General features: G+C 38.0%; 1 protein-coding gene across 12 annotated transcripts in view; it reads left to right on the plus strand.

Moving 5' to 3' along the window:
* NCOA1 (nuclear receptor coactivator 1) overlaps positions 1-21,768 on the plus strand; it is a 265,050-nt gene that overhangs the window by 204,196 nt on the left and 39,086 nt on the right. For all 12 annotated transcript variants that reach the window (XM_082642226.1, XM_082642227.1, XM_082642225.1 and 9 more), the window contains 3 exons: positions 8,329-8,446; positions 9,701-9,869; positions 18,441-18,755. In XM_082642226.1, the coding sequence (XP_082498352.1) occupies positions 8,329-8,446; positions 9,701-9,869; positions 18,441-18,755 (602 nt within the window). The remainder of the gene's footprint in view (positions 1-8,328; positions 8,447-9,700; positions 9,870-18,440; positions 18,756-21,768) is intronic.

The following is a 21,768-nucleotide window of genomic DNA, read 5'->3' on the forward strand; positions in this document are numbered from 1 at the left end:
AGATGAACTAGTTTATATATTTTAAAAATTGTTTGCTTTATCTTTGTGCCAGTTTATTGTTCTTTAATTTAAAACAAAATTTTATACAATTTCTAAAGTTTACACTCCATTTACAATTATTACAGAATATTGACTGTATATCCCCATGTTGTACAATACATCCTTGTAGCCTGTCTTAAAAGTTAAATTTAAATTTAATTTAAAGATTTCTTTAATCCAGCGTTTTCCAAACTTTTCTTGATTATGGAATTCCTTTTCTCAAGTAATACATGTTACCCCACAAATGAGTTTTTCATGGGGGCACTGTTTAGGAGATATCTATGTTGAAATAGGTCATGACTCCTCTAGCCCATGTTAGCATTCTCCTACTTAAGAGACACTTTGAATAGTATACTTCCAATTCATGAAGATAGTTTTCACCCATCAGATTTTGAAGTTGAAAAAAATAGTGGTGATAATTCCATTGTGTGACCTTGAAAGTAAAGGAAACTAACCAGCTCACTTTCAAAATTTGCCTGTCCCTCTTCTAATGGGACCAGATGTGGGCCTTGTTTATTTCTGACTACAGCTTTTAGCTGGCATGACACAATTCCCAAAAGCTTACCAAGATTTCCAGACATCTGGAAAGAAAAATCTCAAGTCATCTCTGACATTTTTGGAAGCAGTTTCTCAGCTGACCAGAACACTAGATGAGAGCAGGAGCCTAGGTTCAAGTCTCATATTTCCCGTTTATTAACGGTAATACCTTAAGCACATGAATTTTCTGAGTCTCATTCGCTTTATCTGCAAAATAAGAGTTAGATGAAACAACTTCAGAAGTCTTCTAATTGAAATAGAGATTCCAGACTCTGGGATATCTGGCACAGTTGGGAAACAATGAGGTGTAAGGCTAAGAGGAGATAAAATGAAAGTCTGCATATTGATTGGTTTCATCCTTGTCCTTCCCCTTCCAATGTGGGAGACTGGAGGGGTTATCTCAGGAGATACCAAATGGCCAGAAAGAAGATGTCTGAATATTGGTATGTATGGGGAAATCCCTAAAATGCAAAGGTCATCCTAAAATGCAAAAGCATCCAACAGTGAAGGCTACCAGCAGACACAAGCCTCACACTGAGCCTAACCAGTCAGTGTTTTAGAACAGTGTCTGTATAGAATAGACACAGACAAAGATAATCAGGACTTTGAAGGAAGTCTGTAACTTGAAAGAGAGCAAACAAAACAAGGTCGAACTTAACTTTTTCTTCCCTGCTTTCTATATGTCTTTTGGTCTTTTTGTTCTTTCTGACAGCTTTTCTCAGCTTTATTTTCTAATATTTCTCTTGCAATTAAAAAATTTTGGATATCTAATTTCCAAAAATTCTTTCTTGCTTTTTGTCCCTTTTTTTCTTCCCATGTTATTCATGGATGAAATATCTTTTCAAAAATTTTTTAGTCCATACACTCATTGTATACTTCCTTTGCATGCTCTTTTTTTGTTTGTTTGACAGGTCCTAGAAGATATACTTCAGCGAACAGGGAGAAAACCAAAAAAGAAAAACAGGGTCCAGGAGAAACAGAGGATCTGAAGGGAAGTCTAGGAATGATCAGCAAGATTAGAGAACAACCAGTGTTGATTGGAGCAGGGGGCCCGAGTCCTCTGGAAAGGCGGCCTCCAAGGGAGAAATTAGATTTATCTCTTTGAGTTTATAGGAAATATTAATGATAGATTTATGTCAAAAATGTGGAAGCATCCAAAAAATTCTCCTAGAAAAGCAGGAAAATGAAAAAAAATAAGATAATTGTTAACTCCAGAAAAAAGAAATCATGATATAAGAAAGGGTGTTTGAACATAGTACACGACATGACTTAGCAGTGAGTAATGTTTGTGTAGTCGTAAGAATCTAAATATTAACTTTTTATTTTATAAAGAACTGTGATCTCTGTTAGGGAATTGAGGGCACAGGAGGTAATAAGAGAGGTGATGTGAGAGAACTAAAACCTCATCTATCATGATGGGGAGTCAGAAATCTAAAATGGAGATATTTTAGAAATAATTAGGCAAATGCTAAAGAAAACAGCTACACAAGTTGTGGATGGTTGCCTCTGTTGGAAGGGAAATAATTAAAGGATCGGAAGGGGCAAGACAGGAAATTGCTTTTATTCATAATAGGCCTTTTGGTCCTGACTTTTAAATTTATGTATATGTGTTAATTTGATGAAAATTAAAGTTAATAAAAATAGTAGGGGGACTTACCTGGTGGCGCAGTGGTTAATAACCCACCTGCCAATTCAGGGGACATGGGTTCAAGCCCTGGTCTGGGAAGATCCCACATGGCGCGGAGCTACTAAGCCCGTGCTCCACAGCTACTGAGCCTGTGCTCTAGAGCCCACGAGCCACAACTACTGAGCCTGTGTGCCACAACTACTGAAGCCCGTGCACCTAGAGCCTGTGCTCTGCAACACAAGAAGCCACCACAGTGAGAAGCCCGCACACCTCTAGGAAGAGTAGTCCCTGTTCGCTGCAACTAGAGAAGGCCGTGTGCAGCAAGACCCAACACAGCCAAAAATAAATAAATAAATAAATTTTTTAAAAAATAGAAGGTGTCTTCTAGCTCTACAAGTCTGTGAAAGTAGAGTGTTTTTCATTTATAATCTGTCTTGAGGCAAATAGCTCTTTTTTCTTTCTTGAGATTTCCTCCCCTGAATACAGCTCCATGTATAAAAGTTTGTAAATAGGCCAGAATCTGTTAAACCCTGTGCTGTAGTATTGCTGAAGGCCAGAAGCATAGAGGGGAAGAAATTGAGGTAAATGAGGGGAGGGTGATAGCTGCAGACAGTGTTTACAAAGTTTCCATACCGACAAGAAAAAAGGTTTCAAGAGGCATAAGGCTAAGGAAACAAGTTGGGCAGGAGAAAGGAAAAGATAACAAAAGACTGGAGAAGAAAAAAGAAAGAAAAAAAAGAAGATGAGGACAAAAATATGGTAGCTTATAAAGGGAAGAGAACAGCCTCTGATTCTCTGCCCCCTCTAGCATCTACACTGCCCACCAACACCTTTCACTAGAGCCAGAGTCCATTATCCAGTAGCTGATTCCATGTCTTGACCTTGTGCCCAAAGGTCTCACACAGGACAGTTTAATTATCATAGTATTTCACCACCTGAGATATATCTGTTAGAACTTCTGGATCTATCTGCCATGTCACTTATCTTTTCTGTCATACTTGGCACTGTATTCTGAGAGAGTCTATGGGCCAGATTTTCTGGATCAAAACTGAATCTTCAACCATATCCATCCTGCTCTTCAGTCAATCTATTGAGTTCTTTTAATTGTGGCGATCACGTTTTTAGAAATTTTTTTTCATAGACTTTTAAATCTGTGTGATGATAAATTTAGCGTATTACTTTAGGGCTCATCTATTTTCTGTAACGACCCTTTTTCCTTCAAAGTTTCTTTCTTTCTTTGTCAAATTTGCTATCTTTCTTTTCTGCTGTTGACTTTTCTTGAATGTTTGGTAAATCAGGGCTGTCTGTCCATATATACTGAAAAAGACCTAGAATGAAACATCTTGGTAGCTAGAGTGTTTCTTTAGCTAAAGTGAGAGGCCTTTTGCTCTGGCAGTGAATGTAGCTTCTGATTATAGAGGCCCTGATTCTTAGTTGTGAAGGAGTGGGGGTTGGTGATGGGGAAATCCCTCGTGGCAGCCCTCACACCCACTTTGGGAGATTCCCTGGGCAGAACTCCCACACTGAGTCATGTACTCACCACTTTAATCCCATGGGCAGATGCCAGAGTCAGCTGCATTCAGAGCAGGGCCTGGTGACAGCTGTTCAGTTGTCCTTTAATTATCCCAGCAATCACCCATGGCCTGTTCCTTTACACGCTCGAATGACCACTGAACCTGGAGTTGTTCTAGTGTTCTTCTGAGAAAAACCCCCTTTTTGGAAAATCTCCTCTTTGTTCTGATGTAAGGTTTTTAGTTTAGGTCAGTTTCACCATCAGTTTTATCTTTCCAACTGTTTTATCTTCCAGAAATTCTTCATTTTTCTAGTCAGCTGCCATGCTGCTTCTTTTGCCTCTCCTTCCGCTGTATATCTGTTTTCCCCTTTTAATTTCTTTTGTTTCAGTGATAATTTTACACATCAAATAAAATATAGATGATATATTTCACATTGAACCAGAAATTTTCCTTAGATCTATTTACATATGAGGAAACTAAGGTCATAAGTTCCAGAGAAAGAAAAGAAAACACACAAACAAAAACTTGCCCAAAGTTATCCAGTTAGTATATGCAGAACCAGGATTTAAATTTCAGTCTGCCTGGTTTCAAAACACATTGTTTATATGCACACACACAACCATGCAGTGTGACCAAGTGATTTAAATAATTTTGTTAGAAATGTACTACAGGAGCACATCAAGAGACAACTTAGGAGGATGTTGATCAAAATATACAGAATGTGCTTTCTTGGCAGTACCTTCAGAACCTCTACTATGTCCTTTTGACCATCTTTAAATTTCTATCCCTTGAGGGTGGATTTGACTTTTGAAGTTTTGTGAAGTTATTTGGAGCCAAATTTGTTGATCTGAAAAGAATAATACTTTTTAAAACATCAGAACCAAAATTAGATGTAGTTATAAGGAGAAGTATTTTCTTGAAGGACTTGTATACTGGTTAAGACAGTTCTAGAAGAATTCCAAAAATATTTGAACATTGGTAACATCACTGAAGTAAGGAATGACCTACTGAGGTGCTTGTTTTTATGTTCTATGAACATACAGATTCTGAGATGATTATTTTTAAAATCTTATTAATCTGTAGTACATTAATAGTGTTCATAACTCTAAAAATAAATGTTGCACATAAAACATTTTCAGTACTTAAAAACTCCATTTTTAGTTCCCTGTTTCTGAGGTTGTGTTTAGTGTGTTGTGGCTATCGGTAGGCATCTTTTGCTAGTACAAAACTATAATGAATAATCTTATGCAGAGATAGTTGACCACATTTGAGAGTATATCTGAAATATAAATTCTGAACAGAATTGCTGGGTCAAAGCGTAGACAGATTTTGCCAAATGGCCTTTCTTATGCCAGTTTACACTGTAACTGATAATGTTCCTCTTTCCACACATCCTTTCTAATAAGTTGAATTATGCATTTTCTCATCTGTGCCAATTTGATGTGTTTTTTTTTAAAGTATCTCAATGTAGTTTTAATCTGTATTTCTTTTATTGTGAATTAGGTTGATCATTTTTCAATGATTTCATGTGACCTGTTTATATTCTCTGACCATATATCTATTGGGCTATTCAGTTTTTATCTTATTGATTTATAGTTCTTTTTGTATATTAGAGAAATTAGTCAAATAAAACATTGTAACTGCTGTGTGTAGTTAACAGCCAAATGTAACACAAAACTGAACCAGAAGTCTCTTTACCAACAGCTGAAGAAAATTAACTGTGAACATCACAATCACTAGATGCTGAATCAACTCTTAATGGAGTAAAGTGTGCAAAAGCCACTCTCTTGATTAGACAATGCTTTCTACTTTGTGTGCAGAAGTTTTTAAATTTTTTAATAATACAAGGTTTTTTAAGCTGGAATCACTGTGGCTCATGGGGATATAAAGTTTTCTTTTAACCATGTTTAAAATGGAGAAAATAAGATGTTGAGCCCTTTGCTCAGATGATTAAAAAAAACAAAACCATTAATAACTTGATCAGGAATCGCTAAGAGCTTGTTTCCTACCCCCGCTTCAGCTGCCTCTCTCCAACAGAGACTAGTAAATGCAGTCATGCGTCCCTTTAAAAATTACTATGCCTGTCTTGTGTAACATATATACATACTTACTCACGTTTGCAATAGAGACACAAATATGACCAAAAATAGTAGGTTTATTCCCTGGACAAAGAGAGATAAAGTGTGTATTTCGTAAAACATTGCAGCAAATCCTCGAGTTTTTTTATGTAAGTGAGTTTCTAAAGGAAATCCTAAAAGGTTGAAGTGACTTTTAGAATAAAAACCAACTTCTTTTAAGCATACAGCCTATGCAAACAAAGCTTTTAATTGAATCAGTGATTGATTTCTTTGGATTTTCCCCCCCTTTTCACCAAATTTAGCACGTAAATCTTACTTTATTTTGAAAATATTTTATCCAACTTGTTTTCTTAACCTTTTTTCCCATCAAGACTACTAAAATGAGATACTGTGTCCTATTACTGAGTCAAATAAACTATCCTGTGATACTAGGTATTGATGGTAGACAGCCATGTAAATTTTCTTTGACTCTTAAATATAATTATTTTGGGCCTCCCTGGTGGCGCAGTGGTTGAGAGTCCGCCTGCCAATGCAGGGGATACGGGTTCGTGCCCCGGTCTGGGAGGATCCCATATGCCGCGGAGCGGCTGGGCCCGTGAGCCATGGCCGCTGGGCCTGCGCATCCGGAGCCTGTGCTCCGCAACGGGGGAGGCCACAACAGTGAGAGGCCCGCATACCGCAAAAAAAAAAAAAAAAAAAAAAAAAAAAAAAAATATAATTATTTTGTTCAGGTTAGATTTCTAAAATGGAATAAGATTGAAAAATTAATGTGTGGCGCAGAGCAATGAGACAGCTTTAGATAATCTTTGACCAACTTCCTGACTGAAGTAATGAGAGGAATTAAGTGATTACTTTCCTATCACCGTTTATTGTTGTTGTTTGGTGGGTTTTGTTTGCTTTGTTTTTTGCTTTTTTTTTTTTCCAGAATCCTTTAGAATTTGATTTCTCCATCATTTGTCATGATAAAGAAGACAAGTTTAATTGCAGGCTATAATTCTTTGCATGTAGAAGTGAATGTGCTTTTATCTGGACTCCTATATTTCATTCCTACTAAATATTGAGTATATTTCCCATAAAAGTGAGCCTAACATGTTTTGTTTAGTTAATAATGATCAGTATCCAGCATTAAATAAATTTGGGGAGCATCCTTAAATCTACTTATTCTCCATTCATTAGAATGAGGAATTCTACATAATTATGTTTTTTCTTAAGCCACCAAGGCTTTCTTAGTTTTTGTTTTTGTTTTTAGTTTGCTAGGGCTGCCATAATAATAAAATACCACAGACCAGTGGTATTTTATTGCCAGAAATTTATTTTCTCACAGTGTAAAGGCTTGAAGTCCAAGGTTAGGGGGTTAGCAGGTTTGGTGTCTTCTGAGGCCTCTCTCACTAGCTTGCAGATGGCTTCCTTCTTACTATGTCCTCATGGCCGTCCCTCTGTGTTGTCTGTGTCCTAATCACCTCTTCTTTTAAGAACACCAGTCATATTAAATTAGAGCCCACCCTAATGACTCTATTTTAACTTAGTCACTTCACTCAAAGCCCTGTCCCCAAATACAGTCATATTCTGAAGTACTAGAGGTTAAGGCTTCAACATATGAATTTTGTTCTCTTTAGAGATTACAAACAACCATGAGAAACACTAAAAGAAAATAAAGTAATCCTTAATCTCACAACCTAAAAGCTACCAAGGATATATAGCCTACGAGCATTTTTTCTATTAATATATATGAAATAGCTTATAAAAACAGAATCATCCTGAACATAATGTCTTGGATTATACTTTTTTTCTTTTTCATTTATCAGCATGTTGTAAATATCTATACCATAATTCATTAATCAATCAGCAAATTTCTGGTATTTAGGTTATTTTACAGTTCTTTCCTACTATAAATAGTACAGAAATAAACCTTTCAAAAACATTGCCCACACAAAAACGTTCTAAAGTGCACAAACTATTTTCTTCTATTACAAGACATAATTCAACCCCTTTTTTCATTCATCATTATAGACATCAATTAATTATACTGTTATTGTACAGCTGTATTCTCAGTTAACAACTGTAGAGTTCTGTCCCCAGACTGCAGTGCCCTTTAGTTTCTGTTCCTGCCTTTTATAGAACATATTTTATCTTTTACTTGCGGCTCTCATTTTATGACAGTAACACTGTCCCTACTTATAGCATATTCTAATATGGTGTAGACCAAATAAGCAGTTAACCAAATTGTTATGATTGTCTTTAAAATAAATAATTTCAGACAAAGTCCTAAGTGATTCTCTTATGGTAATATATAAAAACTTTTAACATCGGACTTCCTTTGATTCAGAGACCTTTTCTCACTTTCTCATTTACTTATTATGTGGTCACATTCTAGATAATTTAAGTTTCTGAATAAGTGACTTTTGTATCTCTGAGGTAGTATTTTATAGTGGAAATCTCACTCTACCGTACAATATATTACTTCTTAAAAGTATTTTCATCTTATCTTCCATTGTAATATGTCCTGACTTCTTACCTTTTCTTCTTTAACCAGGATTACCTGAGCTGGAATTGGAACCAATTGATAACCAGTTTGGACAACCAGGAAGTGGTGATCAGGTTCCATGGACAAATAATACAGTGACAGCTGTAAATCAGAATAAGCCAGAGGAGTGAGTAATACATTTTGTATATTATGAAGTATCAGATACCAACTTCTACAGCAAAGAACTACTTTTCCCAAACTGGATTCCAGTCTGTATTGGTATTTTGTGAGATATTAATAGAAGTGAAGGTTTAATGAAAAGGGTGGAGGAGGACACTGAATCAAACAGATTTATTTACTGCATGACTGCAAGGCTAGAGTACATTGTAATTATCAGGAGGCTGATATAGTATGCAGCTGTTGTTTTATTTTTCATCTCTTACTTTTCTTTGATTACCATAAAATTCCTGGGACCTGTGGATGAATTGGCCTCGGCACAACAACTATGTTGCTCTTTATTTTGTCCAGCTTTTCTCTTTGTTTGGAGCAAGAGTGGATAAGAAGGGAAGGTACTTTCCACATCTACTCAGTGTCCCATCTTAATTGGAATTTAATTTCTTAATCCACACAGGTAGCTCCATTCCAACACATAGACTATATCTCATATATAGCAACCAAAGGATGAGTAGGTAATATTGAGTGTGGAGCCTTAACTGTGAACTATAGTCCCATTTACCTTCCCAAAAGAAGAATCCTTATAATTATATTATTATACAAGTAATTTTAGTACTAGTATTATCTTCTATGTATTTCTAAGTTTTATGCATCAGTTGGTATCAGTTTGGATTAGACTATGTATTTCCTACATGTAATCAACAATTTATTGCTTAACACTGAGCATGTTTCATTTTTCTAGTTTGATTTCTTTTGTAAATGATCATCATGTCATGTTATCAATATAATTTGATCATCTTTGAAAGTTAAGTAATATAATGTGTACTGTTTTGATTATGGTTCAATTATCAATAATAAATGGCACCCATAGAATAAATGGTATAAATCTTGATATAGACTAAATGGTTTTTTTCTGAGTTTTTGGTTGATTTTTATTTTTTACTTCTGTTAAAAATTATTTTCTCTTAACTATGTCTGGTTCATTTTTCAGGCTATTTCTGTAAGCTAACGTGAAGAATATGGAAACAAAATTCAATGATTGACAAAATAATGAAAAATATATTCAAACTACATACCAAACATTCATAAATTTCTGCCCATTAAGTATAGAAAATGTCATTGCATAAGAATTGGTTAAACAAGCATTTCAACAGAGAATTTCCTAGAACTACATTTGCATATATATGTGTGTGTGTATTTGCATTCTTAAGGTTGAATACTTACTTGCTATATCAGTCTTAAACTTTCTTATCTTTTGATTCTGCAGCCAGTGCATTAGTTCACAGTTAGATGAGCTTCTCTGTCCACCAACAACAGTCGAAGGAAGAAATGATGAGAAGGCTCTTCTTGAACAGCTGGTATCCTTCCTCAGTGGCAAAGATGAAACTGAGCTAGCTGAACTAGACAGAGCTCTGGGAATTGACAAACTTGTTCAGGTATTTACTAAAGTTGGCATTATTTAAATGATGGAGCCCTGAAAGCTAGAAAATTATTTTTAACAAGACTTTTCCGTATTACTCTCACTGTGTTTTAGTTGTTTTATAATTTACCCTTGTGAAAGTTATCAAAATATATAATAGTTAAATAATGGGCTTTTTAAACAAAAATATCATAATAATTAGAATTAGAAATAATTAGAATTAGAGAGTTTTAGCCTTTTACTATAGAACATAATCTTAGAAGCTCCCCCTAGAATAAAATCCATATTTTATATCATCACTTCTTATTTTAGGACTTAATTTGTCTTTCATTCATGCTACACTTCAACCTATATGTTCCATGACATTCCAACTTCTGGGTTAGCATTTTTCAGACTTTGTAGTTAAAAGATCACTTTAGTGCATCATGACCAGTATATATTTTTTTAACATCTTTATTAGAGTATAATTGCTTTACAATGGTGTGTCAGTTTCTACTTTATAACAAAGTGAATCAGTTATACATATACAAATGTCCCCATATTTCTTCCCTCTTGCATCTTGCTCCCTCCCACCCTCCCTATCCCACCCCTCTAGGTGGTCACAGAGCACCGAGCTCATCTCCCTGTTCTATGCGGCTGCTTCCCACTAGCTAGCTATTTTACATTTGGTAGTGTATCTATGTCCATGCCACTCTCTCACTTTGTCCCAGATTACCCTTCCCCCTCCGCATGTCCTCAAGTCCATTCTCTAGTAGGTCTGCATCTTTATTCCCGTCTTGCCTGTAGGTTCTTCTGACCATTTTATTTTTTTTTTTTAGATTCCATATATATGTGTTAGCATATGGTATTTGTTTTTCTCTTTCTGACTTACTTCACTCTGTATGACAGTCTCTAGGTCCATCCACCTCACTACAAATAACTCAGTTTCGTTCCTTTTTATGGCTGAGTAATATTCCATTGTATATATGTGCCACATCTTCTTTATCCATTCATCTGTTGATGGACACTTAGGTTGCTTCCATGTCCTGGCTGTTGTAAATAGAGCTGCAATGAACATTGTGATACATGACTCTTTTTGAATTATGGTTTTCTCAGGGTATATGCCCAGTAATGGGATTGCTGGGTCGTATGGTAGTTCTATTTTTAGTTTTTTAAGGCACCTCCATACTGTTCTCCATAGTGGCTGTATCAATTTACATTCCCACCAACAGCGCAAGAGAGTTCCCTTTTTTCTCCACACTCTCTCCAGCATTTATTGTTTGTAGATTTTTTTGATGATGGCCATTCTGACCGGTGTGAGATAATCTCATTGTAGTTTTGATTTGCATTTCTCTAATGATTAATGATGTTGAGCATTCTTTCATGTGTTTGTTGGCAATCTGTATATCTTCTTTGGAGAAATGTCTATTTAGGTCTTCTGCCCATTTTTCAATTGGGTTGTTTGTTTTTTTGATATTGAGCTGCATGAGTTGCTTGTATGTTTTGGAGATTAATCCTTTGTCAGTTGCTTCATTTGCAAATATTTTCTCCCATTCTGAGGGTTGTCTTTTCGTCTTGTTTATGGTTTCCTTTGCTGTGCAAGAGCTTTTAAGTTTCATTAGGTCCCATTTGTTTATTTTTGTTTTTACTTCCATTTCTCTAGGAGGTGGGTCAAAAGGATCTTGCTGCAATTTATGTCATAGAGTGTTCTGCCTATGTTTTCCTCTAAGAGTTTGATGGTGTCTGGCCTTACATTTAGGTCTTTAATCCATTTTGAGTTTATTTTTGTGTATGGTGTTAGGGAGTGTTCTAATTTCATTCTTTTACATTTAGCTGTCCAGTTTTCCCAGCACCACTTATTGAAGAGGCTGTCTTTTCTCCATTATATATTCTGGCCTCCTTTATCAAAGATAAGGTGACCATATGTGCATAGGTTTATCTCTGGGCTTTCTATCCTGTTCCATTGATATATATTTCTGTTTTTGTGCCAGTACCATACTATCTTGATTACTGTAGCTTTGTAGTATAGTCTGAAGTCAGGGAGCCTAATTCCTTCAGCTCCATTTTTCTTTCTCCGGATTGCTTTGGTTGTTCAGGGTCTTTTGTGTTTCCATACAAATTGTGAAATTTTTTGCTCTAGTTCTGTGAAAAATGCCAGTGGTAGTTTGATAGGGATTGCATTGAATCTGTAGATTGCTTTGGGTAGTAGAGTCATTTTCACAATGTTGATTCTTCCAATCCAAGAACATGGTATATCTCTCCATCTATTTGTATCATCTTTAATTTCTTTCATCAGTGTCTTATAATTTTCTGCATACAGGTCTCTTGTCTCCTTAGGTAGGTTTATTCCTAGATATTTTATTCTTTTTGTTGCAGTGGTAAATGGGAGTGTTTTCTTAATTTCACTTTCAGATTTTTCATCATTAGTGTATAGGAATGCAAGAGATTTCTGTGCATTAATTTTGTATCCTGCTACTTTACCAAATTCATTGATTAGCTCTAGTAGTTTTCTGGTAGCATCTTTAGGATTCTCTATGTATAGTATCATGTCATCTGCAAACAGTGACAGCTTTACTTCTTCTTTTCCAATTTGGATTCCTTTTATTTCTTTTTCTTCCCTGATTGCTGTGGCTAAAACTTCCGAGCTATGTTGAATAATAGTGGTGAGAGTGGGCAACCTTGTCTTGTTCCTGATCTTAGTGGAAATGGTTTCAGTTTTTCACCATTGAGGACGACGTTGGCTGTGGGTTTGTCATATATGGCCTTTATTAGGTTGAGGAAAGTTCCCTCTATGCCTACTTTCTGCAGGGTTTTTATCATAAATGGGTGTTGAATTTTGCCGAAAGCTTTCTCTGCATCTATTGAGATGATCATATGGTTTTTCTCCTTCATTTTGTTAATATGGTGTATCATGTTGATTGATTTGCATATAGTGAAGAATCCTTGCATTCCTGGGATAAACCCCATTTGATCATAATGTATGATCCTTTTAATGTGCTGTTGGATTCTGTTTGCTAGTATTTTGTTGAGGATTTTTGCATCTATGTTCATCAGTGATATTGGCCTGTAGTTTTCTTTCTTTGTGACATATTTGTCAGGTTTTAGTATCAAGAGTGATGGTGGCCTCGTAGAATGAGTTTGGGAGTGTTCCTCCCTCTACTGTATTTTGGAAGAGTTTGAGAAGGATAGGTGTTAGCTCTTCTCTAAATGCCTGATAGAATTCGCCTGTGCAGCCATCTGGTCCTGGCCTTTTGTTTGTTGGAAGATTTTTAATCACAGTTTCAATTTCAGTGCTTGTAATTGGTCTGTTCATATTTTCTATTTCTTCCTGGTTCAATCTCGGAAGGTTGTGCATTTCTAAGAACTTGTCCATTTCTTCCAGGTTGTCCATGTTATTGGCATATAGCTGCTTGTAGTAATCTCTCATGATCCTTTGTATTTCTGCAGTGTCAGTTGTTACTTCTCCTTTTTCATTTCTAATTCTATTGATTTGAGTCTTCTCCCTTTTTTTCTTGATAAGTCTGGCTAATGATTTATCAATTTTGTTTATCTTCTCAAAGAACCAGCTTTTAGTTTTATTGATCTTTGCCATCGTTTCCTTCATTTCTTTTTCATTTATTTCTGATCTGATCTTTATGATTTCTTTCCTTCTGCTAACTTTGGGATGTTTTTGTTCTTCTTTCTCTAATTGCTTGAGGTGTATGGTTAGGTTGTTTATTTGAGATGTTTCTTTTTTCTTAAGGTAGCCTTGTATAGCTATAAACTTCCCTCTTAGAACTGCTTTTGCTGCATCCCATAGGTTTTGGGTCCTTGTGTTTTCATTGTCATTTGTTTCTAGGTATTTTTTGATTTCCTCTTTGATTTCTTCAGTGATCTCTTGGTTATTAAGTAGTGTGTTGTTTAGCCTCCATGTGTTTGTATTTCTTACAGGTTTTTTCCTGTAATTGATATCTAGTCTCATAGCGTTGTGGTCGGAAAAGATACTTGATACGATCTCAATTTTCTTAAATTTACCAAGGCTTGATTTGTGACCCAAGATATGATCTATCCTGGAGAATGTTCTATGAGCACTTGAGAAGAGTGTGTATTCTGTTGTTTTTGGATGGAATGTCCTATAAATATTAATTAAGTCCGTCTTGTTTAGTGTATCATTTAAAGCTTGTATTTCCTTATTTATTTCCATTTTGGATGATCTGTCCATTGGTGAAAGTGGGGTGTTAAAGTCCCCTACTACGATTGTGTTACTGTTGATTTCCCCTTTTATGGCTGTCAGTATTTGCCTTATGTATTGAGGTACTCCTATGTTGGGTGCATAAATGTTTATAATTATTATATCTTCTTGGATTGATCCCTTGATCATTATGTAGTGTCCTTCTTTGTCTCTTGTAATAGTCTTTGTTTTAAAGTCTATTTTGTCTGATATGAAAATTGCTACTTCAGCTTTCTTTTGATTTCCATTTGCATGGAATAAGTTTTTCCATCCCCTCACTTTCAGTCTGTATGTGTCCCTAGGTCTGAAGTGGGTCTCTTGTAGACAGCATATATACGGGTCTTGTTTTTGTATCCATTCAACCAGTCTATGTCTTTTGGTTGGAGCATTTAATCCATTTATATTTAAGGTAATTATTGATATATATGTTCCTATTACCATTTTCTTAATTGTTTTGGGTTTATTATTGTAGGTCTTTTCCTTCTCTTGTGTTTCCTGCCTAGAGAAGTTCCTTTAGCATTTGTTGTAAAGCTGGTTTGGTGGTGCTGAATTCTCTTAGCTTTTGCTTGTCTGTAAAGCTTTTAATTTCTCCATCAAATCTGAATGAGATCCTTGCTGGGTAGAGTAATCTTGGTTGTAGGTTTTTCTCTTTCATCACTTTAAATATGTCCTGCCACTCCCTTCTGGCTTGCAGAGTTTCTGCTGAAAGATCAGCTGTTAACCTTTTGGGGATTCCCTTATGTGTTACTTGTTGTTTTTCCCTTGCTGCTTTTAATATTTGTTCTTTGTATTTAATTTTTGATAGTTTGATTAATATGTGTCTTGGCATGTTTCTCCTTGGATTTATCCTGTATCGGACTCTCTGTGCTTCCTGGACTTGATTAACTATTTCCTTTCTCATATTAGGGAAGTTTTCAACTATAATCTCTTCAAATATTTTCTCAGTCCCTTTGTTTTTCTCTTCTTCTTCTGGGACCCCTATAATTCGAATGTTGGTGCGTTTAATGTTGTCCCAGAGGTCTCTGAGACTGTCCTCAATTCTTTTCAATCTTTTTTCTTTATTCTGCTCTGCAGTAGTTATTTCCACTATTTTATCTTCCACGTCACTTATCCGTTCTTCTGCCTCAGTTATTCTGCTATTGATCCCTTCTAGAGAATTTTTAATTTCATTTATTGTGTTGTTCCTCTCTGTTTGTTTGCTCTTTAGTTCTTCTAGGTCCTTGTTAAACGTTTCTTGTATTTTCTCCATCTATTTCCAAGATTTTGGATCATCTTTACTATTGTTATTCTATTCTGAATTCTTTTTCAGGTAGACTGCCTATTTCCTCTTCATTCGTTAGGTCTGGTGGGTCGGTTTTTGTTTTTTTTGTTTTTTTTTTTGCGGTAAGGGGGCCTCTTGCTGCTGTGGCCTCTCCTGTTGTGGAGCACAGGCTCCAGACATGCAGGCTCAGCGGCCATGGCTCACGGGCCCAGCCGCTCCGCAGCATGTGGGATCTTCCCGGACCAGGGCATGAACCCCTGTTCCCTGCATCGGCAGGTGGGCTCTCAACCACTGCGCCACCAGGGAAGCCCAGTCTGGTGGGTTTTTGCCTTGCGCCTTCATCTGCTGTGTGTTTCTCTGTCTTCTCATTTTGCTTAACTTACTGTGTTCGGGGTCTCCTTTTCGCAGTCTGCAGGTTTGTAGTTTCCGTTGTTTTTGGTGTCTGTCCCCAGTGGCTAAGTTTGGTTCAGTGGGTTGTGTAGGCTTCCTGGTGGAGGGGACTAGTGCCTGTGTTCTGGTGGATGAGGCTGGATCTTGTCTTTCTGGTGGGCAGGTCCACGTCTAGTGGTGTGTTATGGGGTGTCTGTGGCCTTACTATGATTTTAAGCAGCCTCTATGCTAATGGATGGGGTTGTGTTCCTGTCTTGCTATTTGTTTGGCATACGGTGTCCTGCACTGTAGCTTGCTGGTCGTTGAGTGGAGCTGAGTCTTGGCGTTGAGATGGAGATCTCCGGGAGATTTTCACTGTTTGATATTATGTGGAGCTGGGAGGTCTCTTGTGGACCAGTGTCCTGAACTTGGCTCTCCCACCTCAGTGGCACAGCCCTGACGCCTGGCTGGAGCACCAAGAGCCTGTCCTCCACACGGCTCGGAATAAAAGGGAGAAAAACAAAGAAAGAAAACAAGAAAGAAAGAAGAAGATAAAATAAAATAAAATAAAGTTATTAAAATAAAAAATAATTATTAAGAAAAAAATTTTTTTAAGTAATTAAAAAAAAAAAAGGACAGAACCCTAGGACAAATGGTAAAAGCAAAGCTATACAGACAAAATCACACACAGAAGCATACACATACACACTCCCAAAAAGAGAAAAAGGAGAAAAAATATATATATTGTTGCTCCCAAAGTCCACCTCCTCAGTTTGGGGTTATTCGTTGTCTATTCAGGTATTCCACAGATGCAGGGTACATGAAGTTGATTGTGGAGCTTTAATCCGCTGCTTCTGAGGCTGCTGGGAGAGATTTCCCTTTCTCTTCTTTGTTCTCACAGCTCCTGGGTCTCAGCTTTGGATTTGGCCCCGCCTCTGCGTGTAGGTCGCCCGAGGGCGTCTGTTCTTCACTCAGACAGGATGGGGTTAAAGGAGCAGCTGCTTCGGGGGCTCTGGCTCACTCAGGCCAGGGGGAAGGGAGGGGTACGGATGCGGGGCGAGCTTGCGGCGGCAGAGGCCAGCATGACGTCGCACCAGCCTGAGACGTGCTGCGTGTTCTCCCGGGGAAGTTGTCCCTGGATCACGGGACCCTGGCAGTGGCGGGCTGCACAGGCTCCCTGGAAGGGAGGTGTGGATAGTGACCTGTGCTCGCACACAGGCTTCTTGGTGGCGGCAGCAGCAGCCTTAGCGTCTCATGCCCGTCTCTGAGGTCCGCGCTGTTGGCCGCGGCTCGCGCCTGTCTCTAGAGCTCCTTTAAGCAGCGCTCTTAATCCCCTCTCCTCGAGCACCAGGAAACAAAGAGGCAAGAAAAAGTCTCTTGTCTCTTCTGCAGCTCCAGACTTTCTCCCGGACTCCCTCCTGGCTAGCTGTGGCACATTAGTCCCTTAAGGCTGTGTTCACGCAGCCAACTCCAGTCCTCTCCCTGCGATCCGACCGAAGCCCGAGCCTCAGCTCCCAGCCCCCGCCCGCCCCGGCGGGTGAGCAGACAAGCCTCTCGGGCTGGTGCGTGCTGGTCGGCACCGATCCTCTGTGCGGGGTCTCTCCGCTTTGCCCTCCACAGCCCTATTGCTGCGCTCTCCTCCGTGGCTCCGAAGCTTCCCCCACTCCACCACCTGCAGTCTCCGCCCGCGAAGGGGCTTCCTAGTGTGTGGAAACCTTTCTTCCTTCACAGCTCCCTCCCACTGGTGCAGGTCCCGTCCCTATTCTTTGTCTGTGTTTTTTCTTTTTTCTTTTGCCCTACCCATGTACGTGGGGAGTTTCTTGCCTTTTGGGAGGTCTGAGGTCTTCTGCGTTCAGTAGGTGTTCTGTAGGAGTTGTCCCACGTGTAGATATATTTCGGCTGTATTTGTGGGGAGGAAGGTGATCTCTGCGTCTTACTCCTCCGGCATCTTAAAGCTCCTCCTTCTCTCATAAAGAACGCTCAGAAATTCTTGGGTGGGTCCAAGGGGGGCAGAAGGTGGCTGTGGGGTCAGCTGGTGGCCACAATTATCACATGGCTCCCTCTGATGGGTGTGCAGTGTGATGTGAAATAGTGAATAAAAGGGTCAGGTCATCCTCAGGGTTCCTATGATTCACTCTAGAGGCCGCCATCAGTATTTTTTTAATGGAGTAGAACAATGTAGAATACAGAGTATCAGAATGCAGAAAAAGGGGAAGTTATGTTTCATGAAACTCTGTTTTCAGTTACACACACACAATAGGTCACAATTTAAATTACATTTCTTACAATGAGTAATAGTCAAAAAGTTTAACTATTGCATTCTGTTAGGTCAGCTGTGAATTTTTTTTCAAATGAGATAAAAGCATGAATTCTGTATTTGAGATAGAAAAATTAATCCCTCCTTTAGGATTCTACTTCTCATGGTAACCCATTAAATGTAACATTTGTTGATTCTTAGACTTTGCAGTGAGGTTCTTTTCAAACCGTTTAGCTTTATTTCATTGATGTAAGGCCCTTATTTTAACTATATTTTCATCTCTTTACTGAGATTTTAAACATCTCAGTTAATCTATAACTCCATTTCAGAAGTAACTTTTATAAGTGATTCCTTTAAGTAGCAAACTTCTGGAGAGCTTCATGAATTCAGCATGAATATATTATGAAACTTTCTAGAGATAACATGCCCTCAGATCCAAAATCATATAGAGAAGCACATCATTTATTGCCAGAAATTTATTTGTAAGATGTTCTGGCTTATTTTCCAACAGGGAGGTGGATTAGATGTATTATCAGAGAGACTTGCACCACAACAAGCGACACCACCACTGATGATGGAAGAGAGACCCAACCTTTATTCCCAGCCTTATTCTTCTCCTTCGCCTACTGCCAATCTCTCCAGCCCTTTCCAAGGTGTGGTCAGGCAAAAACCTTCACTGGGGACTATGCCTGTTCAAGTAACACCTCCTCGAGGTGCTTTTTCACCTGGCATGGGCATGCAGACCAGGCAGACTCTAAACAGACCTCCAGCTGCACCCAACCAACTTAGACTTCAGCTTCAACAGCGATTACAAGGACAACAGCAGGTGAGTACTCTTGTTCAGCTGGTGATCCTTTCTAAAGGTATGCGCTCACTCTCTGTGTAATAAGACAGCCCAATTGCTACAATAAAAGTGTCAAGTCCACTCCCAGAACCTTTATGACTCAAAGTCATCCTTGGTCTGTTAGGATCAGAATAAGCGACATTCATTCAATTAAAGACTTCTAGCTCATAACAAGGTACTTTGACACCAACAGTTTAAAAGGAATTTACTTTTGTTTTTTGAGATAAGAAATATTTAGGATGAACATAATATGGTTATTAAGTTAATAAAATGGAAACATTGATTAATTTCTAAAGTAGAGCATCAAGAGATACTGTTTATCAGACTCACAGACTTAGAGAATGAACTTACGGTTACCAGTGGGAAGGGTGGCGGGAAAGGATAGTTAGGGAGTTTGGGATTGACATGTACACACTGCTATATTTAAAAAGGATAACCAACAAGGACCTACTGTATAGCACAGGAACTCTGCTCAATGTTATGTGGCAACCTGGAGGGGAGGGGCGTTTGGGGAAGAATGGATACATGTATATGTATGGCTGAATCGCTTTGCTGTGCACCTGAAACTTTCACAACACTGTTAATCGGCTATACTCCAATATAAAATAAAAAGTTTAAAAAAGAGAGAGAGATTGTTTATAATTGAACCCAAAATGACGTTTATGTTGTTTGTAGTTAGAGTGATTAAAGCCTAATGATGTCATAATACTAGGAGAACAGAGGAAGGGATAGTTTGGGGGTCCTGAGAGTTGTGGGTGAGTTAAGTATTTTCTCTCATGACAAATAATGAGTAGGTATAATGACATAAATATTTAAGATTGTATAAGCAGCAGTTATAGGGATAATCATCAAGAACCAAAAACCCAAACTGTTAAAAGTATTGTTTCTGGGAAGCAGGACGGGGACTGTAGATTGTTGCTTCTTGTTATTAATCTTTTGTATTTTTTTAACCATATGTCTATATTGCTTTGAATTTTTAAAAAAGCATTTAAAGAAATTCCCTGGAGCCTTACTAATAGACAAAGGAAGAGGAAGAAAGAGCTAAATTATATTAGACAGGCAGCGTGATAAGATGGCTGCAAGAGTTAGCTCTAGTTTCAACTCCTAGTTTTAACCTTATCTGAAGTGGGTTGATAGTCATATTATTGAGCCTTTTAAAGCCTCTGATTCCTCATCTGTAAAAAGAATCTAATAAATAATTCCTTTACCTCATAGGTGTTGTGTAGATTAAATGAGATAATAGATGTAGAGCATAGATGTAAAGCTCTTAGCACAGTGCCTGGCATGTAGTCCCACTTAGTAAATACTAGCTATTATTATAAAATTGTATTCAGTAAATATAACAAATAATATAAAATGTGCTTCCATTCCACTTAAAAGGAGGAAGATGAGTTAAGGGAGAAAGAGAGAGATGACATAGGATGAAAAAATATATATATATATATATTTTTTTTTTGCGTTACGTTGGCCTCTCACTGTTGTGGCCTCTCCCGTTGCGGAGCACAGGCTCTGGACGCACAGGCTCAGCAGCCATGGCTCACGAGCCCAGCCGCTCCGCGGCATGTGGGATCTTCCCGGACCCAGGCACGAACCCGTGTCCCCTACATCGGCAGGCGGACTCTCAACCACTGCGCCACCAGGGAAGCCCAAAAATATTTTTAATGGTAGACTAAGGAGTAATTTTTAAACACTGGAGTGGAATAAAGGACACAAAGAGGAATTAAGGGAAGAGAAAGAAGAAAACAGAAACAAAGGAAACAATAATACGTTCTGAGTATTATTCAAGATAAACTACTTCTTGTTATAACTTGTCATTCATTATTAGATGGCACAATAAGAAATACTTAATAGTTCCCCTGTATTGAATTTTTCACAAAATATATTTAGGGGGACTATACTAGTTACTGAGACAAATACAAAGAATAAAAGATATAGGCAATTTTCAGAACTTACAATCAGCTTGGGGTATTCAAAACATAGTGTACAGTCAGCCCTCTGTATCTGCAGGTTCCGCATCTGCAGATTAAACCAACTGTGGATCAGAAAGAGTATTTTTTTAAAATTCCAGAAAGTCCCAAAAAGCAAAACTTTCTGGCAATGAAAACTGCCTGATAAAAGAATAAGCTTCCTTAAAGAACTCTTTGTTTTGGCAAGAATTTATGTGGTGGCTGAATCAGGGTTCTCAACCTCATCACAATGAGCATTTGGGGACTGGTACATTGAAGGATGTTTAGCAACATCCCTGGCCTCTACCCACCAGATACTAGTAACCACCCCTCCCCAAGCTGCGGTAACTAAATGTCGTCATATATTGCCAACTCTTCCTTATGGTGCAGAAGTCACCCCTGGTTGAGAACCTCTTGGCCAGATAATCATCTTTCAGGTTTACTGTAGAAGGGCTTCTTGCTAAGGCACTGGAAAAAAATCCATTCAGGCAGATAAAGTGACAGCAAGCCTGAATTGTGTGTGTGTGCACATGTGTGCATTTTATACATATAGGCTGGGTTTGTGCTCTTCCACTGGCCTCAAGCACCACATCTCCTTTAGTAACACAAGCCTGGCGATGTGACCTTTAAAGGCTTTTGAATTTGTGTAACCAAGTCTAATCTAAGGATTACCAGCTTCTCTCTTCCCACTCCCTAACCCCCAAAGGTTAAGGTTTTGGAGGAGATAAAGGATATGGTGATCCTTTTAGGAAGACGTCCTTGGAAGAAGTAGAATTTGACCTGCTTACTAGAAAATGGGTAGCATTTTAGTAATCAGAAAGAAGAAGCAGTTTAGAGTGAGACTGTTGTACACAGCATTAGTTAGGTTGTACACACAGTTAAGGGGAGGGGAAGATAAACTGAGTTTTTCCAAGGGCAGGAATAATTTTTCTTTAACAGAAAGTCCTTGTAAATTGCTGCTTTTAGAACAATTCCTTCTACTTCTAAAAGTAACCTATTTATTTTCTAAGGTTTTGATTTATTTTCTAAGGTTCTTTTCTCACTTTTAC

This window comes from Mesoplodon mirus (assembly GCF_964341445.2).
Source record: "Mesoplodon mirus genome assembly, chromosome: 14".
Taxonomy (NCBI): domain Eukaryota; kingdom Metazoa; phylum Chordata; class Mammalia; order Artiodactyla; family Ziphiidae; genus Mesoplodon; species Mesoplodon mirus.